This window comes from Sapajus apella, unplaced genomic scaffold (genome assembly GCF_009761245.1).
Source record: "Sapajus apella isolate SASKATOON/1434 unplaced genomic scaffold, GSC_monkey_1.0 scaffold39, whole genome shotgun sequence".
Taxonomy (NCBI): Eukaryota; Metazoa; Chordata; class Mammalia; order Primates; family Cebidae; genus Sapajus; species Sapajus apella.
In genome coordinates, this window is record NW_022436979.1 from 2,797,780 (window position 1) to 2,823,746 (window position 25,967).

The 25,967-nt window shown below is 38.5% G+C and overlaps 2 protein-coding genes across 10 annotated transcripts in view; one reads left to right on the forward strand and one right to left on the reverse strand.

Moving 5' to 3' along the window:
• Nucleotides 1-7,566, forward strand: part of PALLD (palladin, cytoskeletal associated protein) — a 452,487-nt gene extending 444,921 nt beyond the window's left edge. For 7 of the 9 annotated variants that reach the window (XM_032298622.1, XM_032298623.1, XM_032298626.1 and 4 more), the window contains 4 exons: nucleotides 252-459; nucleotides 3,405-3,570; nucleotides 4,082-4,215; nucleotides 5,359-7,566. In XM_032298622.1, the coding sequence (XP_032154513.1) occupies nucleotides 252-459; nucleotides 3,405-3,570; nucleotides 4,082-4,215; nucleotides 5,359-5,531 (681 nt within the window). In that variant the 3' untranslated portion in view covers nucleotides 5,532-7,566. Of the gene's footprint in view, nucleotides 1-251; nucleotides 460-3,404; nucleotides 3,571-4,081; nucleotides 4,216-4,374; nucleotides 4,421-5,358 lie in introns of all 9 variants that reach the window. The other 2 variants (XM_032298624.1, XM_032298625.1) reach the window with 1 other exon arrangement.
• CBR4 (carbonyl reductase 4) overlaps nucleotides 1-25,967 on the reverse strand; it is a 109,950-nt gene that overhangs the window by 26,638 nt on the left and 57,345 nt on the right. The gene's annotated exons all lie outside the window — the stretch shown is intronic.

Sequence of the window (25,967 nt, forward strand, 5' to 3'; positions counted from 1 at the left end):
AGACGATGACAGCAATTCTTTTCATCCCATTTCGGAGGTCCTCTCTAGGTTGCTCTGTACTTGTTTAGATGTGAGGTGGTGAGTGCTCAAGAAACCACTGAAAAGTTTTAAGCAAAAGAGTAACATGAGCTGATACTCAAAGCCATCTCTTGTACTACTGAAGGAGGAATTCATGTGAGCATCTTAGCTACCAGTGATTTCACTCCATTTTAGTAGTAGAGAAATTGACATGCATTTCTTTTTTGATTTAGGTCAGTGGGTTACCAACCCCAGATCTAAGCTGGCAACTAGATGGGAAGCCTATACGCCCTGACAGTGCTCACAAGATGTTGGTGCGTGAGAACGGGGTGCACTCTCTGATCATAGAGCCAGTCACGTCACGCGATGCCGGCATCTACACATGCATAGCTACCAACCGTGCAGGACAGAACTCATTCAGCCTGGAGCTTGTGGTTGCTGGTAGGCTAATCTGTGAATCCTTGCTCTCTGACAGAATGAACACCAGACTTACAAATGTAAACTAATTCTGCATCACTAAATATGGAAAACAAATCAAAGTACTGAAAAAATAGACTGTATCATCAAAATAGCCAATGAGGACATGTTCAAATAGCCAATGAGGATGTTCTGAGGCCTAGCAAGACAGAAACAAATCTTTCATTTATCCCACTCACCTAGCAAAGAGAGAAAAAGATTTTATTAGCTCTTCTGAGTCATTCGACCTCCTCCTGTGTGTACAGTAGCCCCCAGTGTCACATAGACAAATAGTAACAGCAGTATGGACTCCAAGAACCAAAGAATTTTCTTATATATAAAGTTATAAGCAAGTTAAACTTTTATGTAAGTTAAAAACTAGGGTGTGTGTGTGTGTGTGTGTGTGTGTGTGTGTGTATACATATCATATATATGTATATATCATTACATATATACATATATCATTACATATATACATACATATAATATGTGTATATATATACACACACATACACCTAAACTTTTATGTAAGTTAAAAATGGTGTGTGTGTACATATACACATATATATAATGTATATTATATATACATATATAAACATATAATGTATATCATCTATGTATAATATATAAACATATATAATTATATATGTATAATATATAAACACCTAATGTATATTATATATGTATAATATATACAATGTATATTATATGTATAATATATAAGCACATATATAATGCATATTATATATATTTATACACACACACACACACACCCCTAGTTTTTAAAACAACATTGTCATCTACCCTCAAAGTCATAGTCAAACTACACTCAGATTTACTTTTTCATTATTATTCTGTTAAAGTGTTGTTACATGAAGTCTTATGCTTTGAGACACCTAAAAGGAAAACATTTATGGGAAGGTTTTTATACCATCCTAGAGAGTTAGGTGTAAGTAAATATTCTGATTACCTGATCTCTTTTTTAAAAGAACATAACAAAACATAGCATTTATTTCTTACACCTCTTTTTGCAAAGTTCTTCATGTACGTCATCTATCAGTTGGCCCTCACATCAGCCTTATGAGAGAATCAGAGTAAATCTTCTCTGACTTTCCCAGGGTCCCACCTCGTAAGTTGATGATGGGATTCAAAACAATCTGTTGACTCCTAGAGCTCTTCTAATCATACTGAGTCACTGAACTCTTTCAAGAAAGAGAGCAGTGAGAATAAAACCCAGGAGGTCTTGACAAAACTCTTACATTATGATTCTAATAATGGCACTATGTCTTCACATAAAAATGTGGTAAATATGTGGGCTGTGGTGCTACAGGTTAGCCATGCTATCAAGTTTTGTACAAAGTACTCTATACTCTTACATGCTAGGATTGATTTCATTCATTCCTCTAACCTCAAACTAAAACTTCACTTTTCTGCTGTTAAATGTCTTTCGATCATATCTGTCCTTTAGGACCCAGACTGGGGGTCCAAAAGATACTTAGATAGCTCAGTATGCGTCAGTGAGCACTCCTGTCAGAAGATAGTGACGTACAGTAATTGGGAGCAGAGTCTTGGGGTCTAATCTGCTTCAGTCCCAGCTCTTGTCTGTTTTACTAGTTGTGAGACCTTTGGCAAATCGATGTCTCTGAAACTTAATTTCTCCATATGTAAAATGGGAATATGATACTTCACAGTGTTTTCCTGACGATTAAATCATAAAAGTGTGTATGAAGCTCTGCGTAACTGGTACCCCGCATAGCAGTGCCCCGAAATGGTAGATGTTATTCTTTCTGGTGTGTTGCTGTGACATTAAGACTTGTTTTATCTATTTTATGTTCTTTGCAAAACTGGGACCCCAGAGAGAATGCAAAGTGAGCTTCTGTTCCCACTTCTCCCAGAATAGCCTAGGATGGGCAACCATGTAAGATTAAGTAAAAGTCCAACCTTCAACCTAACTCATGGTGTTGAAGAATATTAAGCATTTGAAAAATTGAGGTAGAATTTTCATCCTCTTTGAGCTCTTTCCTAGCTGTTTTGCTGTGATATATCTGTCACTCCAGAGGGGGGAGCAGTGGTGGAAAAGGAATGCATTCTCAGATTCATTGTTGGTAGTTCAGAAGAAAATATGTAAACCTTATTTATTCTCTGAAGTAGTTTTTACCACTACTACAGTTGATCCAATAAAAAACAATTTCCCATTGGATGGTAATATTCAGATTGTTAACAATCAAACCTGATTTTTTTCAGAATAAGTACTAAAGTTTTCTTTTTTTAATGGGTTCCTTCCTTCAAGGTAATAATAAAGCTGTCTTTTTTATAGCCTCCTTCAAAGAATACAAATTGAAATTTGTAATTTATAGGACACACATTCCTAGTTTACAGGTAACTATTTAAAGCTGCCAAATTTAGATAAAGATGCCTTCCCTTTAAATTTCCTCCTTTAAATTCTATGCCATGTCTCACTTAAGAGTTACAAATATTCAGAATCTTCATGGCAAACATTGCAAATGGCAATGAAGGAATCTGAGTGGTCAAATTCCTAGAAATACTTGTCCTTACACCACTAGGTGGCAGTAGTTGGTTGAGGCTGTGTGTGCTGGGTAACATAATTAGTAGTGAAGCCATCACAGATGCCAGCAATGACTCAGGAGTCTCCCACAGCCGGTCAGACAGGCATTCTGTGGAGCAGATGGCCAGTGGACAGTGTGAGCCAATCAGAGTTGAATTAATTGGGAAATAAATGAGCAGAATGAAGCATACAAACCTTTGCTTGGTAAAAGAATAATTTGGAGAGGGGACTAGCATCTTAACACCTGGAGTAAAAAATGGCATCATAAAAGATCTATTGAAGCAATATTCCAAAAGGCTTCTGACTTCTTTCTAGTGCTGCTTTTGTGTATCATTGATAGAGAATTCATCTCATGTTTTCTTAGCTAAAGAAGCACACAAACCCCCTGTGTTTATTGAGAAACTGCAAAACACAGGAGTTGCTGATGGGTACCCAGTGCGGCTGGAATGTCGTGTATTGGGAGTGCCACCACCTCAGATATTTTGGAAGAAAGAAAATGAATCACTCACTCACAGCACTGACCGAGTGAGGTAAGACTATACAATGACAACCCAATCCTTAGCAAACAGTTCAGTCCTAATGATGTATCAAAAGATATATTTTATATAGCATGCAGATTTATGTGTAAAAGCCGTGCTGTTGATGAAATCACACAAAAACCATGCTTTACCCAATGTAGGATGAAGCTTTTAGAAGGAAGCTATAATGGTATTTGATCTAACGGTGATTTCTTAAAAGTGTTTATCATTCTATCTAAAGAAAAGATGAATTCATTTGCTTTAGTGGTAAAAGACTATTCAGTGATTTTTGTAAAGGCAGATCCTGAGCTAGGAATTAAGTACACAGATTTATTCCACTCTTGACATCTGTTCTTTCTCTCATTAACTTTAATGGGGCAAGTAGTCTCTACAGCATAAGTATGACCCTATTATCAGCTGCTTGCACAATTCTGTTTCTAATGATCTAATTAAAAATGATGCTTCATGTCCAAAGCAACTTTTTAAAAATGTAGAACCCTAATGGCTTTATCCTTTTCCCCAGCATGCACCAGGACAACCATGGCTACATCTGCCTGCTCATTCAGGGAGCCACAAAAGAAGATGCTGGGTGGTATACTGTTTCAGCCAAGAATGAAGCAGGGATTGTGTCCTGTACTGCCAGGCTGGACGTTTACAGTGAGTGCCACTTCATCTCATTGCGTTGCATTTACTCATTAAATTATGAAAACTTAGACATCTGGACAGCAAATCACGTTATTCTTTATAATCTTAGAAACAACTACTGTGTTTTATTTGTCAAAAAATTCATATTGCTTTCTCTCTTTCTATTTATAGTTTCTCAACATTAATAGTGAACCACACCAGGAGAACAAATACCCAAGTATCATTCAGGAACTTTGAATCATTAGCAAAATATGCATGTTGATTTCTCTTACATTGGCTAGTTAGTTGTGGCTTCCTTACTCAAGCATCCTTAGGAGTTAACAGTAGGCAAAGGCATAACCATGTTTTTCACATGTTCTTGTTACTGTGTTCTGCAAATGACTACCTTTTAACATTTCGTCCTATAATTCTATCGCAGTGTCCTAATGCACTCTAAATGTGTGTTCCATTGATCCTGGAATGCGTACTTTTGTGGCTTAGTGCTTCTCATTAATATATCTTAAGCAGCCAGCAATACACTTGTGTTGGTATATGTATATTTGTGTACATGCATCCTAAATTTAAAGAAAATTGTTCCCATGGAATTTACAGTATAGTGCAATAAGCATTATGTGATCCATTGATATTTAAAAAAACACTAGAAAAAAATTAAGAACTTATTTCAAATTTTGCTGCTTCTTGAAATAACTTTGTGAGGGTCATCAAGAAATGTGTGGCCTCAACTTTCCCTACTGTACAGTTCCTTTCAGTTGATTTATTAGTATTAAAGTATCCACATCCAGAATTCCTAAGTGCTATAATTATTGAAGAAAAAATATTCTTTTAAAAGGGGAGGGAGGATGAGAATTAGGAAGCTTATCAGCTACTCCAAAGGATTCCTTGTGCTGCAGTGTTTGCTTAAAAAAGACAAACTACACTTGACCTTTGTAATCTAGCTGCCGTATTCTCACTACCCTGTATAGACAGTAAATCTGCAACATGTGAGTAAAATGCAAAAGTGTTCCTAAATTTTCCATGTTCCTACCATGGATGTGTTCAGACTTTCACAGAGTATGTGCCTGGCATATATCTAGACATTCTGTATTTATTTGCAGTATCTAAGGGCTTTCCACGTTTATCTTGATTAAAAATCATAATTACTCTTTTTCTTTGTAGCCCAGTGGCATCAGCAGTCACAGAGCACCAAGCCAAAAAAAGTGCGGCCCTCAGCCAGTCGCTATGCAGCACTTTCGGACCAGGGACTAGACATCAAAGCAGCGTTCCAACCTGAAGCCAACCCATCTCCCCTGACACTGAATACTGCCTTGGTAGAAAGTGAGGACCTGTAATCCAGCAGTCGTCTTGTTAAAGCTGAAACACTGAAACAGCCATTGCCTTGACCAGCATATTCCTTTGTCACATTATGTAAAAGGCAGAAACATACCTTTGGCTATAAAAGAAATTATAAAAAAACACCAAAATAATATTTTTGTTACTTGATATACCAAACTTAGAGTTTAAGTAGATGATGCTAATAGAAATATACACATTGCACAGAAAATTCACATTTACTGTCCAATTTAAAACTTTGGAATTACTGTGATTAAAGTGACCTAAAATGCCAAAATACTAAAGGAAATCAGTTGTTCACAGGTAATCACAATTTGTATTAGCTACAAGTGCCTTTAAACACAAGATATAGGTGCTGTGTAGCCTGATAGTGTGAAATGTTTAATGAGGCAGTTGTACCACAAACAATACTACAGTGATTCTGAAGTGCAGTGTATTCAGACAGATACAGTGAACCAAGTGCAATACATAAGGATGAAAAAAGAAGAAATGACAAAGAAATCCAAGTAAATGCCTTGTCTTTTAGCAAATGTTTTTATATTAAATCATAAGGAAGGAACTACTTGCCTTAAATTTTAGTAATATCAAGAGTTTTCTAACAAGGTTAATACCTTAGTTCTTAATGTTTTTTTTTTCTTTATGTGTAGTGCTTTCATGCTACCTTGGTAGGAAACCATATTAAAAGGCCAATTTACAAACCATATTAAAAGGCTAATTTAAATATAAATAATATAAAGTGCTCTGAATAAAGCAGAAATGTATTACAGTTCATTCCACAAAAAGCATCCAAACCACCCAGATGACCAAGGCATATATAGTATTTGGAGGAATCATGGGTTTGCAAGGAAAAGGGAAGAGAATGAAGGAAAGTGTAACCAGCACAATTTTAGTGTGTCCATTTAGATAAAAGTAGAAGGCACAGGAGAGGTAGCAAAGGCCAGGCTATTCTTTGGTTTTCTTGAAAATTAAACACAGGTGAAAAAAACACTGCCATTCACAACTGGAGGAACCTAGGGCCAGCTGGAAGCGTGGAGCACACATGCTGTGGAGACCGTGGTGTCTGAAGTTTGTGTAGTAGTGGAAGATTGTAGGTATGTAGAGCAGGTTGAAAATGGATTGAGACTGCAAGGCGGCATAAACGGGAAACTGCCTGTAGGATCTAGTCTACTTGAAGGAAGCGGAGAGACAAGGGGAGACAAAAACAGGTTTGTGCCTTAAAGTATTTTTTCAAAGGCACCAAGATGTGGTGAGTGGAATTATTAGTTTACTTCCCTGCTGCCATGAAACCTTACCTTGAGAAGGTGCTGGATTCCAAGGTTTGTAAAGGTATCTCGGTAAAGACCGCTTTTTGAATGCATATGAATTTGCATCAGCTAGACTGAGTTGATTCTGACCAGACTTGATGGTTTTAAGTCGGAACTGTTAAATTTTAAAAAGGAGAAAAAATAATTTAACCTAGTAGTACAAAACATGAGGCTTTAATGGTACTTTGCTATGAAAAGAAAACACTGTATTCCTTACGTAAAACACATATATCTTTCATTATTTATAAGTGGCCTCTCTTAGCTCAGTTACTCAATTCATACGTAGTATTTTTAAAAATGATTTTATATCTGTGTACCACCCCGTATATTTCATATTACTGTTTCACATGTACAGCTTTCTACTTCTTTGTAAGAACACAACCAACCAAGGTTTCAGTGATTAATAGGCTTGAGCACTGGGTGGCAGATGTTCTATGCAGCGTGGTTCAAATTTCTTTGACCACACTTATATGCATTGCTAAGATGGGATTTAAGATACCATATAAAGAGTCTCTCGTGGACCTATCTCTATTGTAGAATTATGACTTATGTCTTACTTGCCAAATTTTTCTGAATGTGACTTTTTTTTGCTAATTTGCTGGGTTTGGGATTAACTAGTATTATTTTGCCACCTTTATATTGTATTTATAAAAAAAAGTACTATCATACTACTTTGGATTGTTGTGCTGGTGTAATGTGGATTTAACATCAATAAATATTTGACAAATAACAGTTGCAGTTTTGTGAAGCAAAATACTCAGTTTTAGTTTTCTATTGCTGCCATAATCAGTTAGCATAAATTTCAAGGCTTCAAACATCACTTATTTATTACTCACTGTTTTCTGTAATCAGCAGTTCAGGTAGGATGTAGCTGGCTTCTCTGTTCAGTGTCTTAGCTAAAATCATTGTATCAGCTGGACTGTATTCTCATCTGGAGCTCAAGGTCCTCTTCCAAATTCAAGTGGTTGTGGTAACTTTTTTCAATAGGAGAAGAGACATCTGATTTAGTCCAGCCAGGAGCTGCTCTCAGCTCCTAAAGGCCATCTGTATTCCTTGCCCTCTAGCCCCCTCCATCTGCAGGGTCAGCAGTGAGAATCTCCTTCACCTCAGATCCCTCTCACACTTGCTCTTTCGTCAGAGGCTCTGTCCCTTTTAAATTACATCAGGTCCATCCAGATAATCTCCCTTTCTTAAAGTCCCCAGACTTTGGGAACCTTAATTACATCTGCAAGTCCCTTCAAAGCAGCAGCTAGATTCACATTTGATTGGATAATTGAGAGGAGGTGTGTATACACCAGAGGATGGGGATATTGGGGGCCATCTTAGAATTCTGCCTGCCATAGCAACGTACTGTAGGTATGCATGTAAATATATGCCAGTGCCGTGGCGCACAAGGATAAAGTACAGCAAGATGGTATAAATTAAAAGTGAGAGGGGAAGGGAAGGAAGTAAGAATATAATAAATGGAACAAAATAAAATTATACACACACCCATATTCATGTATACATATAGCATTAATAATATCTAGATAGTTACAGCAGATGGATAACATACTTGGGCCTAGGCTTTCCTGCTACAGGAAAGAGAAAGCTGGTCATTTATGTAATTCACAGCCTCCATAAAGTAAAGACATTTTATCTTTTACATAAGCAATCTAATGGAGCTTTGGGGATACCTTTGAATTAGACTAGAATCATCTATTTCACATTGTCTTCTATACCCCATGACTTGCTACGTACCTTACAAGATTCATTATATATTTTAATGCTGAATTTGTCCTTGACGTTCCCTTTTATGAACATCTATAATGTGAAAATCCTCTTGGTTTGCTCAGAAGCTAGAACCTGTATCATAACATCAATTTAGTCTGACTCCTTTAAATTACGGAAATATGACTTCTATATTATGGTGCTAAGGAACTTGAGTGTTGGAGTTGGCCAGCCAGGATTTGAATCCTAGCTCTTTTCATCATGTGTGACCCATAAGCAAATTACTTTACCTCCCCAAGCCTCGATTTCCTTATTTGAAAAACAGAGATTAAAATGGCACCCCCTCTTTGTGCTGCTGTGATGATTATAGGGGATGATAATGTTGACCTGGTACCAGCACACAGTAAGAGGTCAATAAATTTCAGCTATTATTTTAGTGTAGTTGGAAACTAAAGTAAAATCATTTCAATTACAAAATGTGCATACCCAACAAAATTGTGCAGATGGTTAAAATTTGTGAACTTGGATGGAAAAAAAATTAGTAACGCCCAGCTGAAATTTAGAATTTCACTCGATTATGAATGTAGGCAACAAAACACAACAGTATAAAATACCTGGGACTTTCCTGGTATAAATTATGTCACAAATACTGAAATATCTTAAAATCTGTGTAAATTCAGCATTACCTCAAAATTATGGCAGAGTTACTAATAGATGTTGTAATTTAGAGGTATCTGTATTATTGTGTTTGGTTTTTAATACTTTAATCAATACTTAATTTGTTTCTTCTGTATTTTATGCCTACATGAACATTATTTTGAGAAGGGATCCAGAAGATTTAAGAAGGTCAAAAAAGCATATGGCACAAAAATTAAGAACCAGGACCTACAGAAACTTAAATATGTAGAAAAGGATTAAAAATTTGAGGAAAGCCTAATTTCCTTTTGTTTTATTCCTAGAAGGAGCAAAACGGATTAAATTATGCAACAAAATATTACTTACTATTCAGAGTTAAAGAAATGAATTTGGCTGGGTGGCTTGCACCTGTAATCCTAGCACTTTGGGAGGCTGAGGTGGGTGGATCACGTGAGGTCAGGAGTTTGAGACCAACCTGCCCAACATGGCGAAACCTCATCTCTTTAAAAAAAAAAAAATACAATAGAAATGGATTTACTTCTATCAGCATGGATAAATATGAAAAACAGCATTTGACGAGGAAAGGAAGTTACATAAGAGTGATGTCAGCAAGATGGCTAACAAGAGATTCCTGGCATTCATCCCCCCAAGAAAGGACCAGGAAATGAACAGTTAACATTCAACAGAAGCGTCAAAGGAAGAGCACTGGAGTGCAAGTAGGGGAGTGGAGAGGTACCTGCAGTCACTCAAAAGTCCAGAAGGCAGCATGGAGACACCTTGTCTCTGCTGCCCCATACTCCTGCACCCCCAACCCTGACTTGCCTGAAGTCAGGAGGAGAAACTTTCCTTTGATGGGAAAAGGTAAGCAGAGCCCCATCAGCCCCCGTTACCACTGCAAACACCTACAATCCTTACTACAAGAGAATTCCACAGTCCTCACAAGCCCTGAACCGACTTAGAGACTTGCTGTGGATTCACATTGCTGCATTCCTCTGGATTAGAAACATGAGATATGTACTCCCACCCCTCAGGGGCCTGCTCTGGGGCCCAGTAGCAAATGCACCTCTCCAGCAGCTCTGTGATCCCACCAAACCCACATGGGTGGCTGCAGTGCCACAACCCTGGCTACTCAGAACCTGGGCCCAGGATTGGCTGTGACTCTGATCAGGCACAGCAGGGAAACCAACCATCACTGCCTATACTTCCAGCCAGAGAAACAGTCTGGCAATTCTCCCAAAACATACATACCTACCCTTGAGCTGGCCATACTGGGCCCCTGAGCCGCTGAGCACCTGACATGCCCTCAGGCCAGTAGAGCAACTACCTACCTATCTTCTAAGCCTGAGAAATAGCCCAACACCCGCTACCTCCATAGACATGCCCCCAGGCCTACCCAGTGGACCTGTGCCCAAGCTAGGGCATAAGAAACAGTCCAGTGGGCCCAATCCCAGCATACATGCCCCTAGACCTTCCCAGCAGCCCTGTGCCCATGCCCAGGGCCTGAGAAACAGCTTGGCAGACTCACTTCCAGTAGACACAACCCTGGGCCAGCTGAGCAGTCACATGATCATGCCTAGGGCCTAAGAAAGAGCCCCATGAGCTCAACCCCCATGGACACAACCCCTGGCTGGCTGAGAGGCACACCACTGTCCCAAGCACAAGAAACAGCCCAGTTGGCCCACCTCTGACAGACACACCCCCAAGCCAACTTAACATGCCTGCACCCAGGGCCTGAGAAACATCCCTGTGGCCCCAATCCCAGCAAGCAAGACCCCAAGTTGGTTGATACTGTGCACACACATGCCCCCAATTTGAGAAACAGTCCAGTGCATCCACCCCAGCAAAGCTGGACCATCACTGCTACAAATCCTCACAGCCTAGGCCACTGGGCCCTTACAAACATCAGTAGAGTGGGTCACAGCTAAGGAATCTGCACAGACACTACAGTACTGTATCCACCTAGAACCAAAGCCAACCTACCCCACCTAACCAACACTCTAAGATCCCCCATACAAATAAGTCTTTCCCTACAAAACCTTCCAGCAAATTGGAAGAGGTGACTGTTCTACCAGATGCATATAAATAACGTCAAGGAACACATCAAACATGAAAAAGCAAGAAAGCATATACCTCCAAAAGAACACAATCATGCTCCAGTAATATACCCTAATCATAAGGAAATATATGAAAAGCCATAAAAGAATTGAAAAGAATAATTTTAAGGAAGCACAGTGAGATAAAAAGAATATAGCTAAACAGGTCAATGAAATCAGGAAAATCATGATTTGAATGAGAAATTCAACAGAGATGGCATTTTAAAAAAACGAACAGAAACCTTAGAGTTGAAGAATGCAATGAATAAAATTTAAAAATGCAATCAAGAGCTTCAACAACAAATTAGACAAAGCAGGGGAAAGAATTTCTGAACTTGGAGGTAGGCCTTTTGAAATAACTCATGCAGGCAAAAATAAATAAATAAATAAATAACACTTACAGAATGAATGGGACACTGTTAAATGAACAAATATTTGCATTTTGGAATTCCAGATGGAGAAGAGAAGAAAAAAGGCATAGAAAACATATTTAATGAAATAATAGCAAAAGAAAATCCCCAAGTTTTGGGAAAGAGATGAACATCCAGAGCTAAGAAGCTTAAAGTCCCCAAAAAGATTCAACCCAAACAGGTCCTCTCTGAGGCATATTATAGTGAAACTGTCAAAAGTCAAATACAAGGAATTCTAAAAACAGCAAGAGAAAAATGTCAAGTCACATACAAAGGAATACCCACTAGGCCAACAGAAGATATCGTAGCAGAAACCTTATAGGCTGGGGGTGGGGGGAAGGAATAATATTTTCAATATACTAAAAGAAAAATCCTGCCAGTAAACAACATTGCTTTAATATTCTTTATCAAATATAAGCAAAGCTATTCCTCAGAAATGAAGAAAAATAAAGGCTTTTTCAGATAAGCAAAAACTAAGGGAAGACTAGACTAGCCCTATAAAAAACACTCAAGAGTTTTAGACCTGGGAGTGAAAGACACTAACCACCATGATGAAAACAAATGAAGTTATAAATCACTGGTAGAGCTGATACATGAAAGAGAAAGGAATCCAACCTTATCACTACAGAAAACCACTAAGCCACAAAAATAAACAATAAGGAGGATTAAAGAACAAGGAATATACAACCAGAAAACCATCAATAAAATGACAGGAGTTAAGTCCTCACCTACCAAAAAATAACCTTGAATGTAAACAAATTAAATTCCCCAATTAAAAGAGATTGAATGAATGAATTTTTTTAAAAAAACGTGCAACTATATGCTGCCAAATAAAAACCCACCTCACCTGTAAAAGACACACGAAGACTGAAAGTGAAGGGATGGAAAAAAAAAAAAATCAATGCAAACAGAAACAAAAAGCAGGAGTAGCTATTCTTATATCAGATAATACAGGCTATTTAAGTAAAAAGTGATAAAGAGAGACAAAGAAGGATGTTATAATAAAGGTACCAATTCAGCAAGAAGCTGTAACAATGGCAAATATATATGCACCCAACACTGGAGCACCAGATATATAAAGCATATATTATTAGATCTACAAAGAGAGCTAGACCTCAATAAAATAATAGTTGGGAACTTTATCACCCCACTTTCAGCACTGGACAGATAATCTAGACAGAAAAGCAACAAAGAAACACTGCATTTCAACTGTACTACAAACTAAATGGACCTAACAGACAACTACAGAACATTTCACCCAACAGCAATAGAATACACATTCTTTTTATCAGCTCATGGAACATTCTACAAGAATGACCATATATTAGGACACAAAACAAATCTCAAAAAATTTTTAAAAACTGAAATCATATCAAGTGTCTTATGTGACCACAATGGAATAAAACTGGAAATCAATAACAAGAATATTCAAAACTGTAAAAATACATGGAAATTAAACAACATCCTCCTGACTGACAATGCGTGAAGGAAGAAATTAACAAGGAAATTTTAAAATTCCTTGAAACAAATAAAAACAGAAACACAAAATACCAAACCCTATGTGATACAGCAAAAGCACAATTAAGAAGCAAGTTTACAGAAATAAATGCCTAGATAAAAAAAGTTAAAAGATTTCTAATAACTGAATGATTCATCTTAAGAATCTAAGGAAAAAACTGGGCATAGTGGTGCACACCTATAGTCCCAGCTACTCAGAAGGCTTGGGAAGGATTGCTCTGAGGCCAGGAGTTTGAGGCTACAGCACACTCTCATTGAGGCTGTGAAAAGGCACTGCACCCCAGCCGGGGCAACATGGCAAAACCTAGTATCTAAAACAAGTTTTAAACTAGAAAAACAAAAATTCCAAAAGCAAACCAAACCCAAAATTAGTAGAAGGAAAGAAATAATAAAAATTAGAGCAGAATTAAACAAAATTGAGATTTTTTAAACATAAAAGATCAACAAAAAGTTGATTTTTTGAAAAGATAGACAATAAGCCATTAGTTAGACTAAGAATAAAGAGAGTAAACAAAATCAAAAACAAAAAAAAGGAGCTGTAACAACTGATACTAAAGAAATACACAGGATCATTAGAAACTATTATGAAAAACCATATGCCAATAAATTTTAAAACCTAGAGGAAATGGATGAATTCCTAGATACATACAAACTACCAAGACTGAACCAAAATGAAACTACCTGAACAGATCAATAAAAAGTAATGATAACAAATCAGTAATAAAAAGCCTCCCAACAAGGAAAACACCAAGACTGGATGGCTTCTCAGCTAAATTCTACCAAACATTTTAAAAACAAACAAAACAACAACAACAACAATACTACCAATTCTCAAACTATTCCAAAAAAACCGAAGAGAATTCTTTCAAACTTATTTTACAAAGCCAGCATAATTTTGACACTGAAACCAGATAAGGACATAAAAAAAAAGAAAACTACAGACCAATATCCCTAATGAACACACATGCAAAAATCCTCAACATAATATTAGTAAACTGAATCTTCTAACATCACATCAAAAAGATCATACACCGTGATCAAGTAGGATATATCTCACAAGGATACAAAGATGGTTCAACACATGCAAATCAGTAAACACGATACATCACATCGACAAAATGAAGGACAAAAAACATATGATCATCTCAACAGATGCAGAAAAAGCATTTGGTGAAATTCAACAACCCCTTTCATGATTTAAAAAAAAAAAAAAAACTCTCAATAAATTTGGTATATAAGAAAGTACCTCAATGCAATAAAGGTGAAATATCACAAACCCACAGCTAACATCAGATTGAATGTGAAGAAGCTCAAATATTTTCAAGATATAACAAGATAAGGATGCCCACTCTCACCATGATAGTACTGGAAGTCCTAGCCAGAGCAATTAGGCAAGGGAAACAACAGGAATCCACATTGGAAAGGAAGAAATCAAACAGTCCCTGTTTGCAGACAAAATGATCTTATATATTGAAAAACATAAGGACTCTACCATAAAACTCTTAGAACTGCTAAATGGATCCAGTAAAGTTTCAGGATACAAAATCAATGTACAAAAATAAGCAGCATTTCTATACACAAACAACAAAGGAAGTAGGGAAGGAGGGAAGGAAGGAAAGGAGGGAGGGAGGGAGGGAGAAAGGGAGGGAGGGAAGGAAGGAATTCTACTTATAATAACTATCAAAAAAAACCCAAAATATCTAGGAATAAACTTAACCAAGGAGGTAAAAGATCTCTACAAGGAAAACTAAAACACTGATGAAAGAAACTGAAAAAGATGCCAAAAAAAAAAAAAAAGTGGATACTCAATGTTCATGAACTAGAAAAATAAATATTGTCAAAATGACCATACTGCCCAAAGAAATCTACAAATTCTGTGTAACCTCTATCAAAATATCAATGACATTTTTCATAGAAATAGAAAAAAAAATCCTAAAATTCATGTACAACTACAAAAGACACCAAATTAGCAAAAGCAATCCTGAGCAAGAGGAACAAACTGAAGTTATCACACTATTAGACTTCAAAATATACTGCAAAGCTATAGTAACCAAAAAACTATGGTACTGTCATTTTAAAAAGACACAAAGACCAATGGAACAGAATATAGAACCCAGAAATTAACCTACATATCTACAGTGAGCTGATTTCTGACAAAGGCACCAAAAATATTCATTAGGAAAGAACAATCTCTTAAATAAATGGTGCTGGGAAATCTAGATATCCATATGAAGATGAATGAAACTAGATCCTAACCTCTCACTCTATAGAAATATCAACTGAAAATGGATCAAATTCCACATCAAAATCCTATCTGAAAAAAGATTGCTGGGTTAAATTGAATTTCTTGTTCTAGATCCTTGAGGAATCACCACACTGTCTTCCACAATGGTTGAACTAATTTACACTCCCACCAACAGTATAAAAGTGTTCCTATTTCTCCACAGCCTCGCCAGCATCTGTTGTTTCCTGACTTTTTAATAATGCCATTCTAAATGGCATGAGATGGTATCTCAATGTGGTTTTCATTTGTATTTCTCTAATGACCGGTGATGATGAGCTTTTTTTTTTAATATGTTTATTGACCACATAAATGTCTTCTTATAAGAAGCGCCTGTTCACATCCTTCAAGGTTTATAAATCATTCTACTATAGAGACATGCACACGTATGTTTACTGCAATACTATTTACAATAGCAAAGACTTGGGGACCAACCCAAATGCCCATCAATGACAGACTAAATAAAGAAAATGTGGCACATATACACCACGGAATATTATGCAGCCATAAAAAAGAATGAGTTTATGTCCTTCACAGGGACAAGAATGAAGCTGGAAGCCATCAGTCTCAGCAAACTAACACAGGAACAGAAAACCAAACACCACATGTTCTTACTCACAAGTGGGAATTGAACAATAAGAACACGTGGACACAGGGAGGGGAATATCACACACTGGGGCCTGTCAGGGGGTGGGAGGCAAGGGGCGGGAGAGCATTAGGACAACTACCTAATGCATATGGGGCTTAAAACCTAGATGATGGGTTGATAGGTGCAGCAAACCACCATGGCACATGTATACCTATGTAACAAACCTGCACGTTCTGCACATGTATCCCACAACTTAAAGTTAAATTCGAAAAAAAGGAAGAAAAAAAGAAAATTTAAAATTCTACATTCAAATCCTAATTGAAAAAAAAATAATGGATCAAAGATTTAAACATAAGACTCAAAATTACAAAACTCCTAGAAGAAAACACTGAGAAGATGCTTCAGGATATTGGTCTAGAAAAAGATTTTATGAATAAGACCTCAAAAGCACAGGAAACTAAAGTAAAAATAAATATCATTATATTAAACCAAAAGCTTGCGCACAGCAAAGGAAACAATCAAAAGAGTGAATAGACAACCTACACAATGGAAGAAAACATTTGCAAACTATTCATCTAACAGGGGATTGATGTCCAGAATATGCAAAGAATTCAAACATTTCCAACAGCAAAAATATTTTTTATTAAAAAATGGACAAGTGATCTGAACAGATACTTCACAAAAGACATAAAAATGGCCAAGAAATATATGAAAAAATTCTCAACATCCTAATCAGGGAAATGCAAAACAAAACCATAATGAAATATCATCTCATTCCAGTCAGAATGGCTATTAAGAAAAAGAAAAAAACAGGAAGTTCTGGCAAGAATGTAGAGAAACCAGAACTCACACACTGTTGGTGGGAATGTAAACTGGCACAGCCTCTATGGAGTACAGTATGGAGATTCCTCAAAAAACTACAAAGAGAACTACCATATGATTAAGCAATCCTACTAGTGGGCATTTATTCAAAAGAAAGAAAATCACTTTATCAGAGATCTCTGCACCCTATTGATAATAGTGCCACCTAAAGGCCTGAAGGTCAAACTACACAGCCCAATACAAAGCCTGCTGACAAGGGGTACAGCCCTGGAGAATGAGACAAGTTTTCTGAGATCTCTGCAAACCCAGCCCTGTAGGAGGTAGTGAGCCTGCTCATATGCCTAGTACATCACTACTACCACTGGCATTTGAGAAAGCCACCGCACAAAGGCTATCTATAACCAAGGAACTCATGAGTCCTTTCCACTGAAAGCACCCAGAAGCCAAGGCAAATGACCATAAGCAACATTATAGTCATGCTTGAAAAAGCATAACTCAGCCATTGGTAAGTTGAGCAGAGCTCTAAAAGGTCCCTCATAACCTTTAATATCATAACTATCAAAATATGCCAGGAATGAACAACTTGAAACCAAAGTATCAGAGAGAAGTTGAACATGTGAATGGGAGACTAAACAACCACTGCAGGCCAGGTGCGGTGGCTCACACCTGTAATCCCAGCACTTTGGGAGGCTGAGGGGGGTGAATCACCTGAGGTCAGGAGTTCAAGACCAGCTTGGCCAACATGGTGAAACCCCATCTCTACTAAAAATACAAAAAAATTGCCACAGTGTCACGCACCTGTGGTCCCAGCAACTTGGGAAGCTGAGGTTGGAGGATCGCTTGAACCTGAGAGGTGGGGCTGCAGTGAGCCAAGGCTGTAACACTGCACTCCAGCCTGGGTAAAAGAGCGAGGCTCTGTCTCAAAACAAAACAAAACAAAACAAATTTTACAAGAATTGTATGAGAATCTAATAACAAGTATTGGACAGGGAGACTCTAAAAGATTTCAAGCAATTAAAGGCTAATAAATGCTTTTTAGTAGTTTTTAAATTTATAAAATGTTGACATTCCCTTTTGAAAAAGTATCTTTATTATTTTAGCAAACACTAAAATACTTCTATTTTTATGGGTTCACTCATAAAGTTTTATGAGTTTTCAGCTGAATGTAGTGGCTCGCACCTGTAATCCCAGCACTTTGGGAGGACGAAGTGGGAGGATGGCTTGAGGCCAGGAGTTTGAGAACAGCCAAGGCAATGCAGTAAGACTCCCATCTCTATTGAAAAAAAAAAAAAGAGCCAGGAGTGGGCGTGGGGATGCTGCCTGTAGTCCCAGCTATTCAGGAGGCTGTGGCAGAAGGACTGCTTGAGCCCAGGAGTTTGAAGTTACAGTGAGCCATGATCACATCACTGCACTCCAGCCTGGGAGATAAAGTAAAACCCTGCCTCTAAAACAAAAAGAAAAAAAAAAAAGGAAAGGACAGGAAAGGAAAGAAAAAAAGTTTTATGAGTTTATTCTCAATCTTAGTCAACCTTATTTTTCTCATGAGATCTTAAGTTCCTCAACCACAAGGGATAGTTTAATAAGGAATTTAGACAATATATACATTTTCATAAACTGTGTTTCTTCAAAAGAAAAGAACACAGAAGAATTTCATAGGAAAAAAAGTGGCAGAGATCATTCTTTTTGTGTTTATAAAGAATTGGATAAGATGATGTTTAATGCCAACGTGCCTCTAAAGTACAATGGAACTTATATTCCTATGTGGTATAGTTCTCAATTGTTTGCTTACTGACTCTCATAAACACAGGCTGTCAAGCAACTGAAACCAGAGATATAAATCATAAACTTGGGCTGTTCAGAGCATGTGACATTTCAGGACTTCACTTGTAGCATGTGACATTTTGTTTTATTCATATTCTGTTCTCTATGTTAAAACTTTTTAATTAAAGAGTTTACCTACTTCACCAGAAATAACTGTGTTAAACAATAACCATGCTTTCACGAAATTCCTTCTTTTGGGAAGTTTCAAGGTTAGCTCTTGTATATGGCAGTCCTCCAAGTATGATCCCCAGTCTATCAGAAACTTACTAGAAATGCAAATTCTTGAAACCTACCCAAACCTACTGAATCAGAAACTCTGAGAATGGAGCCCAGCACTCTGAATTTTAACAAGCCCTCCAGATGACTCTAATACACACCAAGGCCTAAGGCCACTGTCTTAGGAGGATAAGGTATCTTAATTCCTTCCCTGCTCAATTGATACTAAGGTCTGGATTTACCTGTTGTATTCTCAAAGAACCTTAAAGAATCTCTGTAAAGTTAGTAATAAATAATCTTCCTGCAGGAAAGACAGTGATATCTGCACATGGTTCTTTACAGTTACTTGGTGAGAACAACAGGTGAAGACAGTTTGTTCTCTGCTAATGAGACTATCTTCTAGGGGCCTTAGGAGCTTAGTTTTTCTTGATCTGCTGCATGAGTGGTTACTGCTTCAGCAGAGGCAGCCTCACTTGATTTGTTCAGAGTCCCAAGGATGCTGGGTAATATCACCAGAATCCTTCCCAATGTGGGAATGAGGGTTATCTGATGGGAGAGGCAAAGCCTGTCTAAGAACTTGCATTTATCCCATGAAAATAATGTACTACCACAAAATAAAAGTAAGTGCTAGAGAAACAACCATTTAAATGGCACTGCTGGGATTTCCGACTAAAGGTGGTACCTTGAGCCCTACTATGTCCCCAAATAAAACAACAAAACCTTAGAGAGTTCTGTGTTTGTTTTTTAAAGGCATAAATCCAAAAGGAAAAAAAGAAGAGGAGACAAATGCTAGAAAGTAGATGGGAGTTAGGCAGTAACAACAGACCGAAAAAGCTGAATTTTGGCCAGAAATAGGAAACAATGAAAACAACCAAACTTCCATGACAGAATTCCCAAAAGATGATAAAATTAGTTGATTTTGGTACTTCTGCAAGTCAAGAGGAGTGCAGTGCTTAAAATAGCAATTAGACTTCTCTCATCGTCTCCTATACCTTGCATAGGAGACAGAACCTTAAAATACAAGCTTCCTTCTCTGAGATACCAGAATAGTTTATTACAGACTACCATGCTAACAACTGAGGAATAAAATGAAAGTTTACAGCTTTCTTCTCTCTTTGGGTTCCAGAATGCTGCTAGTTAAAAGACTGATGGTCAGAAACGTTGACAGTCAGCTTTCCAGGCAGGAGAGTCTTCCCTGGAAAATCTGACCAGCTCGAGAGAAAAAACAGCTATAACATTGGGTTCTCAAAGTGTAGTCCAGGAACTCCTAAGAGTCCCTCCTCTCAGGGCGTGAGCAAGGTCAAAGCTATTTGCAAAATAATACTACAATGTCATTTGCCTGTTTTACTCTAATTCTCTCATAAGTTCACAGTGGAGTTTTCAAATGCTGTACCATATGTGATACTGTAAGATATTAAAAGCAAAAATAATGTGGATCCAATTGTCTTTTATTAAGCTGGATATTAAAATGATTCACAAAAATGTAAAGTAATGTCACTTTTCCAATATTTTATTTCTAAAATAGTCATTTTTCATAAGAAATATATTATCTATATTAGCATGTAATGGGTTTACTATTATTTTTGATGAATTAATATTTTTAAATTCAGTTTTAATTTCTATTAAAGTAAATATTGACAGAGGTAACCCACATAAACAAAAGTTCTCTGTGGTCCTTAGTCATTTTTTAAGCATGTACAAGGGTCCTGAGCATATGAGAACTGATGAGCTAAAGAGACTGACATCGGAGGTCCCACCAGTTAAAAAGTCTGCCCACCTACACCATCCCACAGTAAAGACCACTGCCAGCAATCCCCAACTACGCACATAGAGCTTCCAATCTGCTTTTTAATATTACTCTAAAACACAGATACAGAAAACCACATAAAACAAATATATACCTGAGTGACTTACTATAAGGCTAACAATCTTGAAATTATCATCCAGGTCAAGAAATAAAACTTTGCCAGACACCACAGAAGTTCCTCTACCTGCCCCATAGATATACAGGTTAGTCTTGCCCATTATATTTTTTTAAATTGCGGTAAGATACACAACATAAAATCTACCATTTTAATCACTTTGAATGTACACTGTGGTTTGCCCATTTTAAAATTTAGTAAGTTTCCAGTCTCTTTTAGTCTGAAGACTCCTTCCATCACTTTCTTTTTCTTACAATTTATCTACTGATGAAAGCAGGCTGTCTGGGCCAGTAGAGTTCTGTACCCTGGATTTTGCTGATTGCCTACTCATGGGGCAATTTGAATGTTCCTCTGTCCTCAGTATTTCTTTTTTTTCCCCATAAGTTACTGGGGTACAGGTGACGTTTGGTTACATGACTAAGTTCTTTAGTGGTGATTTGTGAGATTTTGGTGCACCCATCACCCGAGCAGTATACACTGCAACCTGTTTGTAATCTTTTATTCCTCACCCCATTCCCACTCTTCCCCCCAAGTCCCTAAGTCCACTGTGTCATTCTTATGCCTTTGCGGCCTCATAGCTTAGCTCCCACCTATTAGTGAGAACATAAGATTTTCTGCTCCTGAGTTACTTCACTTAGAATAATAGTCTCCAGTCTCATCCAGGTCACTGCAAATGCCGTTAATTCATCCCTTTTGATGGATGAGCAATATTTCATCATACATATATACCACAGTTGTTTTGTTGTTTTTTTTTTTCTTGAGACAGAGTCTCGTTCTGTCACCAGGCTGGAGTGCAGTGGCACGATCTCGGCTCACTGCCACCTCCGCGTCCTGGGTTCAGGCGATTCTCCTACCTCAGCCTCCTGAGTAGCTGGGACTACAGGTGCATGCCACCACACCTGGCTAATTTTTGTACTTTCAGTAGAGATAGGATTTCACCACATTAGCCAGGCTGGTCTCAAACTCCTGACCTTGTGATCCTCCCACCTCAAAAAAAAAAAAATGATTTTCATATGTTAGCAATGAATAATTCCACATACCACAGAATATTCCTATATGCTAGTAAAAACAATTTAAAAAAAAGAATTGCCTCAATATCTACAGAATATTATATTATGAACAAAAAAGAATTTCTAGACATTTTAGAGATGTTTTATCCAAAAGACTCTAAAGCGTCCATGAACAGGTTTCTACTGTGAATCTCTAAAAATGTAAACTTTAATGTGTGTACTTCTCTAGGTGGAGAGTCCACAGTTTTCAGCTTCTAAATGAGCCCCATGAGCTAAAATAGCTTTTAAAACACTATATTTAAAAAAATAAAAATAATAAAAAAAAAAAAAAAGAGGCCAGGCAGGGTGGCTCACACCTGTAATCCCAGCAACTTGGGAGGTCGAGAAGGGTGGATCACCTGAGGTCGGGAGGTCAAGACCAGCCTGGCCAGCACAGTGAACTCTGTCTCTACTAAAAATACAAAAATTAGTTGGGTGTGGTAGCAGGCGCCTGTAATCCCAGCTACTGGGGAAGCTGAGACACGAGAATCACTTGAACCTGGGAGGTGGAGGTTGCAGTGAGCTGATATCGTGCTACTGCACTCCAGCGTGGGCAAGACAGTAAGACTCTATCTCAAAAAAAAGAAAAAAACCCCACTATATTAAAGAGTTAAATGTTTTTTTTAAAAAAAGACGTAAACAGGAGAGATCCAAGATGGCTGATTACTAGCAGCTCAGGATTGTAGCTCCCAGTGAAAGCGCAGAAAACGAGAGGACGCCACACTTTCAGACAAATTTTTGTTGCTCGTGGACCAGGAGATTCCCAGCAGAGGAGCCCCACGGGTCGCCAACACGACTCTTGTGGCCGGCGCTGCGGTTTTGCCAGCACCCTGGCGCGGCGGTTCTTGGTGCAAAGTAAACGGGACTGGGTCCCCTTTTGGTCGACGTTTGGAGCTCCGGGAAGGCAGAGTCGCCTATTCAGCTGATTGAAAAAGGGACTCAAGAAGGAAGCCAGACCGGAGATTCCCGGGCAGAAAGGCACCATGAATCTTAATGCCGCTGTTTTGGCAGGCGCAATGGGTTGCTCAGATTCTGGCGCTAGGAATCAATAAGTTGGATGCCCACTCAGAGACCTAATTTGAAAGTCGGTAATTACAAAGACAACAGGTGGATAAATTTACAATAATGGGAAGAAACCAGCGTAAAAAGGCTGAGAATACCCAAAATCAGAATGCCTTTCCCTCTACAGGAGATCACAGTTCCTCATCAACAATGGAACAAGGCTTGATGGAGAATGGGTGCATTCCATTAACAGATTTAGGCTTCAGAAGGTGGAAAATATTCTTTAGGATATTATTCAGGAAAACTTTCCTAACCTAGTAAGGCAGGAAAATACTCAACTTCAGGTAATACAGAGAACACCACAAAGATATTCCTCAAGTAGAGCAACCACAAGACACATAATCTTTAGATTCACCAGGGTTGAAATAAAGGAGAAAATTCTAAGGGCAGCTAGAGAGAAAGGTCAGGTTACCCATAAAGGGAAGCCTATCAGACTCACAGCAGATCTCTCAGCTGAAACACTACAAACTAGAAGAGAGTGGGGACCAATATTCAATATCCTCAGAGAAAAGAATTTTCAACCCAGAATCTCATATCCAGCCAAATTAAACTTCATAAATAAAGGAAAAATAAAATTTTTTGCAAACAAGCAAGCACTCAGATTTCATCACCACCAGGCCTGCTTTACAAGAGCTTCTGAAAGAAGCACTATATACAGAAAGGAACAACCAGTATCAGTCATCCCAAAAACTTACCAAAAGGTAAAGAGTATCTTCATAATAAAGAATCTATATCAACCAATGGGCAAAATAGCCAGCTAGCATTAAATGACAATATTAAACTCACAAATATCAATATTAATCCTAAATTTAAATGGATTAAATGCCCCAATCAAAGACACAGACAGGCAAATTGAATAAAAAGTCAAAACCCATCAGTTCTTATGAGTGCTGGGATTACAGGCATGAGCCACAATACCTGGCCTCCTGCATAAACTATTAATAGTTACTGTACTGTCAACCACAGAATAGGCTGCAGAGGGATGCTCCAAGACCAAAGAAACAGAAAGCGCCTTTGGGAGTATAATGACTGTGTCTCAATGCACAATAAAGATTAGCTAGCTGTTCAAAAACCTGTTATGTAATGACATGCCCAAGAACAGTCGGGGAATACGCAAATCCAATCACAGTGAATGGCAGTACTCCAGGATGAAATGACTAAAATGCAACTGACAGAAAATATAGCTCATCAGTAGTATAGTAACCCATCAAGCTAAATGCCTGAATGGGATCCAGCATGTGGGAAATTTTGCTCTGACCAGCATGATCAAGCAAGCAGGTATATTTCTGAGCTATCACAGAACAATACTCTGACAATACCATTTAGCTACCTTCCCCTTGCTTGTGTTCCATGATTAGACAACTGTCTGGTTAAAATGTAGGCTGCCATGGAAAACAAAGGTCTGAGTATGCATATGTTCTCTCAAACTCTCTTTCCTTTAACCTCAGCTTCCTTGAGGCCATGAAGTTTTGTCAAAATCAATTGATTTTCTTACGTCATAGTGCCAGACACAGAGCAAGGCAAGGAAAATAAAAAATAAAGACGACCTTCAGTCGAAACACACAATCCAGTGGAAACAAGTCTAAAAGTAGAAGATATTTTTCTCCCTACAAGCGAACATACCTTCTCTCTTTTGGTAAGCAGTGGTAAAAATATCATAGAATAGTATGCAATACTCTTCATATCAAAGCAACTCAGCCACTATAACAACCGCACAGAGGTCACTATCAAGAGAATGGGTACCAGCTGTAACTCTCCAATCTGAAGTATAAACATTAATGTAAGAAATAATTCAGAGGAGGACCCAAGATGTCTGACTAGGAACAGCTCAAGATTGCAGCTCCCAGTGAAAGTGCAGAGGGTGAGTGGATGCCGCATTTCCAGACAGATTTCTATTGCCCACAGACCAGGAGATTCCCAGGCAGAGAAGCCCCACGGGTCACCAGCGCAGCTGTTTTGGCCTTGGCCGGCAGGGCTACTTTGCCATCGCCCTGGTGCAGCGGTTCTCCGTACAAAATACACTGGTCCGGGTGCCCTTTTAGCTGGCGATTGGAGATCCAGGAAGGCAGATAGCCCATTCATCTGATTTAAAAAGGAACTGAAACAGGGAGCCAGGCCAAGAGATTCCTGAGCAAAAAAACCGCCATGAATCTCACTGCCACTCTTTCAGCCGACACAGTGAGTCGACGCCAGGGAAATCACACAGATCCTGGCACCTAAAACAGGCGACTGGAACACCTGGGAGAGAGTCGACCATTCAAGTTAAAAAAAAAAAAAAAGAAAAAAAGAAACAGACGCTGAGTCACAGTCAGGTGATCAGGCTCAGCTGGACCCGGGCCAGTCCAGCTCTGTGGGGAAGGGGCGTCCGCCATTACCAAGACACTCCACCACTACAGAGGTAGTCCGCCATCACCAAGGCAACCTGCCATTACAGAGAGAGTCCCTTACAGAGGCAGGCCACCATTGCCGAGGCAGTTCTAACTATACCCATACAAACAGGACGGCAGGGAAGATCACACAGCAGCTGGGCAGAGCCCACAGCAGTTCAGCAAAGCCTCTGCAGGCAGACAGTGACTAGGCTGCCTCCTCGCTGGGCAGGGCAGCCCTGGGGAAAAAAAAAAAAAGGCAGTAGCACAACGGAAACTCATAAAGAAAGCCCTAACTCCCTGGGACAGAGCACCGGAAAAAAAAAAAAAAAAAGGAGTTTATGAGTTCTGCTGCAGCCGACCTAAACATACCTGTCCAGCAACTCTGAATGAACAATGGAGCTCACAGCTCAGCACTTCAGCTCCAATAAAGGACAGACTGTCTCCTCAAGCAGCTTCCTGACCCACGTATGTCCAAAGAGCCACCTCATAAAGGAGAGAACACACTGACATTTGGCGGGTATCCTTCTGGGACAAAGATAGCGAAGAAGAAACTGGTAGCAACCCTTACTGTTCTGCAACTGCTGCAGGTGATCCCCAAGCAAGCAGGGCCTGGAGTGGACGTCAGCAGTCCTA